The 8748-nt window shown below is 54.0% G+C and overlaps 1 protein-coding gene across 4 annotated transcripts in view; it reads left to right on the top strand.

Moving 5' to 3' along the window:
- PNPLA6 (patatin like phospholipase domain containing 6) overlaps nucleotides 1–8748 on the top strand; it is a 34126-nt gene that overhangs the window by 12608 nt on the left and 12770 nt on the right. For all 4 annotated transcript variants that reach the window (XM_015851039.1, XM_032441839.1, XM_015851041.2 and 1 more), the window contains exons 9-21: nucleotides 513–641; nucleotides 2094–2174; nucleotides 2259–2379; nucleotides 2451–2534; nucleotides 3219–3325; nucleotides 3872–4060; nucleotides 4281–4358; nucleotides 4482–4687; nucleotides 6171–6302; nucleotides 6376–6499; nucleotides 6579–6692; nucleotides 7325–7400; nucleotides 8124–8264. In XM_015851039.1, the coding sequence (XP_015706525.1) occupies nucleotides 513–641; nucleotides 2094–2174; nucleotides 2259–2379; nucleotides 2451–2534; nucleotides 3219–3325; nucleotides 3872–4060; nucleotides 4281–4358; nucleotides 4482–4687; nucleotides 6171–6302; nucleotides 6376–6499; nucleotides 6579–6692; nucleotides 7325–7400; nucleotides 8124–8264 (1582 nt within the window). The remainder of the gene's footprint in view (nucleotides 1–512; nucleotides 642–2093; nucleotides 2175–2258; nucleotides 2380–2450; nucleotides 2535–3218; nucleotides 3326–3871; nucleotides 4061–4280; nucleotides 4359–4481; nucleotides 4688–6170; nucleotides 6303–6375; nucleotides 6500–6578; nucleotides 6693–7324; nucleotides 7401–8123; nucleotides 8265–8748) is intronic.

The raw sequence follows: 8748 nt of genomic DNA, 5'->3' as shown, positions 1-8748 counted from the left end.
CCATCCCCTAACCCAAACCCAACCATGGCCATCCCCTAACACAAACCCAACTATGGCCATACCCAAAGCCCTTGAAACCCAACCATGGCCATCCCCATACCCTTCCAAACCCAACCATGGCCATCCCCAAACCCAAACCCAACCATGCACATCCCCAAAGCCCTTGAAACCCAACCATGGCCATCCCCTAACCCAAACTCAACCATGGCCATCCCCAAACCCAACCATGGCCATCCCCTAACCCAAACTCAACCATGGCCATCCCCAGTCCCAACCTTGGCCATCCCCATACCCTTCCAATTCCAACCATGACTATCTCCGAATGCAACCCCAACCACCCCCAGGCCCCTCCCAAAACGCAACCATGGCCATCCCTTAAACCAAAACCATCCACAGCCACCCCACAATCCACCCACGACAATTCCCAAACCTCACCACCCTGATCCTTTGTCCCCAGTCCCAACCAGAAATCACTATTACAAGGACAGCAATGACATATTGATGTCCCTTAGGGTCACCAGCGGCCGTACCGGACGGTGTGTGCACGAGCAGCAGAGGATTCGACCGTCCTTCGTTTACCAGTTGAAGCCTTTTCAGCTGTGTTTGAGAAATACCCCGAGAGCCTCGTGCGGGTGGTGCAGGTGAGCCCGACCCTATTGGGGGCGTCATTGGGCCCTTCCAATTCCAACAATTCCAACAATTGAGCCCTTCCAATTCCAACCATGGCCATCCCCAAACCCTTTCAAACCCAACCATGGGCATCCCCAAAGCTCTCCAAATCCAACCATGGCCATCCCCAAACCCAAACCCAACCACGGCCATCCCCAAACCCAACACGGCCATCCCCAAATGCTTTCAAACCCAGCCATGGCCATCCCCAAAGCTCTCCAAACCCAACCACGACCATCCCCAAACCCTTCCAAATCCAATGATGGCCATCTCCAAACCTTTCCAAACCCAACCACGGCCATCCCTAACCCAAACCCAACCACGGCCATCCCCAAACCCTTCCAAACCCAACCATGACCATCTCTAAACCCTTCCAAACCCAACCACAGCCATCCCCAAACCCTTTCAAACCCAACCATGGCCATCCCAAACCCAAACCCAACCACAGCCATCCCCAAACCCAACCATGGCCATCCCAAACCCAAACCCAACCACGGCCATCCTCAAACCCAAAGCCAACCACGGCCATCCCCAAACCCTTCCAAACCCAACCATGGCCATCCCAAACCCAAACCCAACCATGGCCATCCCAAACCCAAAGCCAACCACGGCCATCCCCAAACCCTTCCAAACCCAACCATGGCCATCCCAAACCCAAACCCAACATGGCCATCCCCAAACCCTTCCAAACCCAACCACGACCATCCCCAAACCCTTCCAAATCCAATGATGGCCATCTCCAAACCTTTCCAAACCCAACCATGGCCATTCCCTAATCCAAACCCAACCATGGCCATCCCCAAACCCTTCCAAACCCAACCATGACCATCTCTAAACTCTTCCAGACCCAACCACAGCCATCCCCAAACCCTTTCAAACCCAACAATGGTCATCCCAAACCCAACCATGGCCATCCCCTGACCCAAACCCAACCATAGCCATCCTCAAACCCAAACCCAACCACAGCCATCCCCAAACCCTTTCAAACCCAACCGTGGTCATCCCAAACCCAACCACGGCCATCCCCAAACCCTTCCAAACCCAACCATGGCCATCCCCAAACCCAACCATGGCCATCCCCAAACCCTTCCAAACCCAACCATGGCCATCCCCAAACCCAAACCCAACCATGGCCATCCCCNCCCAACCATGGCCATCCCAAACCCAAACCCAACCACGGCCATCCCCAAACCCTTCCAATCCCAACCATGGCCATCCCAAACCCAAACCCAACCACAGCCATCCCCAAACCCTTCCAATCCCAACCATGGCCTTCTCTAAACCCAACCATGGCCATCCCCAAACCCAAACCCAACCATGGCCATCTCCAAAGCCCTCCAATCCCAACCATGGCCATCCCAAACCCTTTCAAACCCAACGGGGTCCGTCAAGGGTGACAATGACACCCCCTTCAATCCCTGCAGATCATCATGGTGCGCTTGCAGCGTGTCACCTTCCTGGCTCTACACAATTACCTGGGGCTGACCAATGAGCTTTTCAGCCACGTAAGTTGAAGGGAAGAGGGAGAGAAATAGGAACCCTCCATCATAAAGGGGCAAAAGCTCCAATCTCTCCTTGTCCCTATGCAGGAGATGCAGCCGCTGCGGCTCTTCCCCCAGCCCAGCCACGCCACCCGCACCAGCCCTGTCCGCCATGGCAAACGGGGTCTTGGCGCTGCTGAGGAGGGCAGGGAGAGACCAACAGAGCTCAGTAAGGTTATGGACCCCCCCCTGGTTCTCACCCTATAGCAGGAGGGGGCTCACCACTGTCTGTTCCTGTAGATGAGCCATTGAAGGCTGGAGGGCTGGATCCCCCTGCGCCGCCGCTGCTGAGCCGCTGCATCTCAATGCCCGTGGATATCTCGGGTGGGTGGGGGCTTGGAGGAAAGGGGGGGGTCCCTTAGGTTTGGGCATCACCCACCAGGGTACCCTGTCACTGGTGAAGGTTCTGCATCCTCCATAGGGTCATACATCCTCTTATGGGGCCACACACCCTCCATAGGGCCATACATCTCCCCATGGGACCATGCACCCTCCATAGGGCCATACATCCCCCCCATAGGGCCATGTACCCTCCATAGGGCCATACATCCCCCCCATAGGGCCATGTACCCTCCATAGGGCCATACATCTCCCCATGGGACTGTGCACCCTCCATAAGGCCATACATCCCCTCATAGGGCCATGCACCCTCCATAGGGCCATACATCCCCCCATAGGGCCATGTACCCTCCATAGGGTCATACATCTCCCCATGGGACCATGCACCCTCCGTAGGGCCATACATCCCCCCATAGGGCCATGTACCCTCCATAGGGTCATACATCTCCCCATGGGACCGTGCACCCACCATTGGATCATAGATCCCTCCAAGGGGTTGCGTATCCCTCAATGGGGGCCGTCCATCCTCTATAGGGTCCTGCATCCCCTCTGTGTCATACATCCCCACATCCTCATCCTCATACATCCCTCCCCCTGCTTCTCCCTACCCCACATTTGCCCACCTCGTGCTGCTGGTGACCACCCTGTCCCCTCCCTGGTGGGTCACAGGCATCCAGAAGGGTCCACGTTCTGACTTTGACATGGCCTACGAGCGCGGCCGCATCTCAGTGTCACTGCAGGAGGACAGCACCAGCCCCTTGGCTGCCTTCTCTAGGGTAGGATTGGGTCCCCCACTAACCCTAACCCTAACACTAACCCTACCTTAACCCTAACCCTAAACCTAACCCCCTAATCCTAACCATAAACCTAACCCCTTGGCTGCCTTCTCTAGGGTAGGATTGGGTCACCCCCTAACTCTAAACCTAACCCTACCCTAGCCCTAACCCTAACCCTAATCAGGGCTCCCCCTAACCCTAACCCTAATCCTACCCTAACCCTAACCCTACCCTAACCCTAACCCTACCCTAACCCTAACCCTAACCCCTAATCCTAACCCTAATCCTAACCCTAAACCTAACCCCCTAAACCCCTAACCCTAAACCTAACCCCCTAAACCCCTAACCCTAACCCTACCCTAACCGTAACCCTAATCAGGGCTCCCCCTAACCCTAACCCTACCCTAACCCTAACTCTAACCCCTAACCCTAATCCTAACCCCCTAAACCCCTAACCCTAACCCTACCTTAACACTAACCCTAATCCTCCCTCCATACCCACCCCAACACCAAACAAACACCAGATCCGTCCCTTATCCCCTTCAGTCCATCTCACACGAACCCAAGGAACGCAAGTCGGTGACGGTGGAGGAGCAGCCGTCGGGTGTCTATAGGTACAGCTGCGAGGATGACTCCGCCGTGGTGGATTGTCCCTTTGAACCCTACCAAGGCCGCCAAAACAGCGCCATCTTTGAGGCCGCCAAGCAAGAGTTGGTCAAGCTGATGAAGGTGGAGGTGAGGCCCCCAATGGAGGCGGTGCAGGGATGGGGCCTTGGGGTGGTTGGGGGTCAATGGAGGTCCTGGGGCCTTGGGGTGGTTGGGGGTCAATGGGTCCTCGGGGTGGTTGGGGGTCAATGGAGGTCCTGGGGTGTTGTGGGCCCCATTGTCCTATGGTAGACCTCTATGGCTTTTTCATGGCCCCCATCACTTTGTGTGACCCCCTTCTTCCCCCCAGGACCCTTCTCTGCTCAACAACCGTGTCTTACTTCATCAAGCCAAAGCCGGGACCGTCATTGCCCGTCAAGGGGACCAAGTAGGTCTGGATTTTGGGGGGGATTTTTCAGTGCCTTGCTCCCCCCTACCCTATATTTCTATGGGGTGCTGCTTCTCCTACCTCTACCCTATGAGTCCTGGTGATGGAGTGTTGTTCTGGCAGGATGTGAGCCTCCATTTTGTGCTATGGGGCTGCCTACACGTCTACCAGAGGATGATCGACAAGGCCGAGGATGTCTGCCTCTTCCTGACGCAGCCCGGGGAGATGGTGGGGCAGCTGGCCGTGCTGACTGGAGAGCCCCTCATCTTCACCATCAAGGCCAACCGCGACTGTACCTTCCTCAAGATCTCCAAGTCGGACTTCTATGAGTGAGTCCCAATGCCAACAAAGGGTGAACGCAACTCAGCACCTACGTTGGCACCAACATGGGGTGAACGTAACTCAACACATAAATTGGAACAAACGAAGGGTGAACACAACTCAACACCTACGTTGGCACCAACATGGGGTGAACGTAACTCAACACATAAATTGAAACCAACAAAGGGTGAACACAACTCAACACCTATGTTGGTACCAACATGGGGTGAACATAACACCTATGTTGACCCAACTCAACACCGACGTTGGTACCAACAAATGGTGAATGCAACTCAACACCGACGTTGGCACCAACAAAGGGTGAACTCTACTCAACACCGACATTGGTACCAACAAAGTTTGAACACAACTCAACACCTACGTTGGTACCAACAAAGGGTGAATGCAACTCAACACCTACATTGATGCCAACAAAGGGTAAACGCAACTCAACAGATAAATTGGAACCAATGAAGGGTGAACTCTACTCAACACCTACGTTGGTACCAGCAAAGGGTGAACTCAACACCAACGAAGGGTGAACTCATCTCAACACCTACGTTGACACCAGCAAAGGGTGAACTCTACTCAACACCTACGTTGGCACCAATGAAGGGTAAACACAACTCAACACCTACATTGGTACCAACGAAGGGTGAACTCAACTCAACACCTATGTTGGTACCAACAAAGGGTGAACACAACTCAACACCAACATTGGCACCAATAAAGGGTGAACACAACTCAACACCTGCGTTGGTACCAACGAAGGGTGAATGCAACTCAACACTGACGCTGGCACCAACGAAGGATAAATGCAACTCAACACCTACATTGACCCAACTCAACACCTACATTGGTACCAACGAAGGGTGAACTCAACTCAACACCTAAGTTGGCACCAACAAAGGGTGAACTCAACACATAAATTGAAACCAACGAAGGGTGAACGCAACTCAACACCTACGTTGGTATGAACAAAGGGTGAACGCAACTCAACACTGACGTTGGTACCAACAAAGGGTGAACACAACTCAACATCAACATTGGCACCAATAAAGGGTGAACACAACTCAACACCAACATTGGCACCAATGAAGGGTGAACACAACTGAACACCTACGTTGGTACCAACGAAGGGTGAATGCAACTCAACACTGACGTTGGTACCAACAAAGGGNCACCAATGAAGGGTGAACACAACTGAACACCTACGTTGGTACCAACGAAGGGTGAATGCAACTCAACACTGACGTTGGTACCAACAAAGGGTGAATGCAACTCAACACCTACGTTGGCACCAATGAAGGGTGAACACAATTTAACACCTATATTGACCCAACTCAACATCTACGTTGGCACCAACAAAGTTTGAACACAACACCTACATTGGCACCAATGAAGGGTGAACACAACTCAACACCTACGTTGGCACTTACTTGGGTGGGAAGGTGGTCACCACCGTGTCCTTCAGCTGCTGTTGGTCTGTAGGATCATGAGGGAGCAACCCAGCGTGGTGCTGAGCGTCGCCCACACCGTGGTCACCCGCATGTCGCCCTTTGTGCGTCAAATGGACTTTGCCATCGATTGGATGGCGGTGGAAGCAGGCCGGGCTCTTTACAGGTGGGTGACCCACACTTTGGTGGCTCAGTGATGACCCAACCCATAGAGCTGACATCCTCCATGGTGTCCCCAGGCAGGGTGACAAGTCGGACTGCACCTACATCGCGCTCAACGGGCGGCTCCGCTCCGTCATCCAGAAGGGCAGCGGTAAAAAGGAGCTCATTGGGGAATATGGCCGTGGGGACCTGATTGGTGTGGTGAGAACCTTGTTGGGACAGGGCTGGGGTGTAACATCGTGGTGTTATATCTGATCTATGTGTGTGTTATCATCTCCAGGTTGAAGCTCTTACAAGGCAACCCCGTGCAACCACAGTGCACGCGGTCCGGGATACGGAGCTGGCCAAGCTGCCTGAAGGTACCTTGAACAACATCAAGCGTCGGTATCCTCAGGTATAAGCCAAAATCTTGCCTTGTTTTGGGGGGGAAACTGGGTTATATTGGGAGTTCCCAACTGTATCCAACTGTATTGGGATGGGTTCGTGGGATGGATCCATTCTGAACCAAACACAGAAAGGTTGAACCACGTAACCATGCTTGATGAAGCCGTGATGCCTCACCAAGCTTGAAATGATGTTGTAGAGGTTGGGGTGATGCTGTTGGCTGCAGCACAGCGGTGGTATTGAAGGGGCTGCTGTGTGAAGGTGGCAATAATATGGCCGTGATGGCAGCGGTGGACACGGGGTGGAGGTTATGATGGTTCTGCATCGTGGTGGTGGCAGCAATGACCGTGGTTTGATGGCATCCATGGCTTGACCCTGATGAAAGCTGGAGACCTGCTATGGAGGTGATGCCTGTCCCAGGGTCTGGCATCCCAACTAATGGCTCTGATGCTCATTCATTCCATCTTGAAGAATTAAAGCAGTGATTAAGGCTGGTAGGGGAGAAAGATCCCCAAGGATCCCCAGGGTAGTCAATGACAGCACCCAAAAACACACACAGGGTTCTCTTCTGGTCTTGGTCCGTGGTGCTGACGTGTCTCTGGCCCAGGATGTCCTGATGGTCATCCCATGGTTGTCCCACAGGTTGTCACCCGACTCATCCACCTCCTGAGCCAAAAGATCTTGGGAAACCTCCAGCAGCTCCGCGGCCCTTTTGCAGGTGGGTCCCAAAGGGAGGATGGACAACAAGGACAAGGTGTTGAGGGGGGTCCCAAAGGGAGGATGGACAACAAGGACAAGGTGTTGAGGGGGGTCCCAAGGGGAGGATGGACAACAAGGACACGTGTGTTGAGGGGCCGGTCCCAAAGGAGAGGATGGACAACAAGGACAAGGTGTTGAGGGAGGGTTCCCAATGGAGAGCATGACGACAAGGACAAGGTGGTTGAGGGGCACGTCCCAAAGGGGGATGGGACAAGGAACAACGGATGTTGAGGGGCCGGTCCAAAGAAGGATCTAGGACTTACAAGGACACAGGTCTTAAGGCGGGCGGTCGCCAAGGGGAGGATAGAACAACAAGGATGAGGTGTTGAGGGGGTTCCACGGGAGGTGACAACAAGGACAAGGTTGTGAGGGGGGTCCAAAGGGAGATGACAAGGAACAAGTTTGTTGAGGGGCCCTGACACGGTCCCAAAGGGAGGATGGACAGGACACGTGCTGATTCGCAGGGGGCTCTCAAAGGGAGGATGGACAACAAGGACAAGTTATTGAGGGGGGTCCCAAGGGGAGTATGGACAGCAAGGATGAAGTGTTGAGGGGGGTCCCAAAGGGAGGATGGACAACAAGGACAAGGTGTTGAGGGGGGTCCCAAAGGGAGGATGGACAAGGACAAGGTGTTGAGGGGTCCCTTTCTCTGAGGCATCACACTGTTGCATCTTCTTTGCAGGCTCTGGTTTGGGCATGGCCTCCAGCTCGGAGCCCACCAACCCCACCAGTAACCTCTCAACAGTGGCGGTGCTGCCGGTGTGTGACGACGTGCCCATGGCTGCCTTCACCTTGGAGCTCAAGCATGCACTGAATGCCATTGGTGAGCGCTGGCCCCAATGACCACAACACTGTGGTGGCCCCATGAGATGCCAATGGACATGGTGGTCTTGTGGTGACTTAGAACCACAAGGCATCATGGTGGCAACCAGGTCTTGGTGGTGGTGGTGACCAGAATCCTAATGGCTTGGTAGTGAGCACATGGTAATAGTGAGGATGGCTTGGAGGTGGTGATGGTTAACATATGGAGCTGTGGTGGCCATGGGATGGCATTGACCGTGTCCTGGTGTTGACTGGAATGGCATGGCCATAAAGCAGTGGTAGACCATGGCTTGGTGGTGATGATGGCATGGCCATAAATCAATTGTAGACCATGGCTTGGTGGTGATGATGGCATGGCCATAAAGCAGTGGTGGACCATGGCTTGGTGGTGATGATGGCATGGCCATAACACAGTGGTAGACCATGGCTGTGTGGTGCTGATGGCATGGCCATAAATCAATTGTAGACCATGGCTTGGTGGTGAT

This window comes from Coturnix japonica, unplaced genomic scaffold (genome assembly GCF_001577835.2).
Source record: "Coturnix japonica isolate 7356 unplaced genomic scaffold, Coturnix japonica 2.1 chrUnrandom656, whole genome shotgun sequence".
Taxonomy (NCBI): domain Eukaryota; kingdom Metazoa; phylum Chordata; class Aves; order Galliformes; family Phasianidae; genus Coturnix; species Coturnix japonica.
This window is presented reverse-complemented; position numbering and strand designations above follow the sequence as displayed.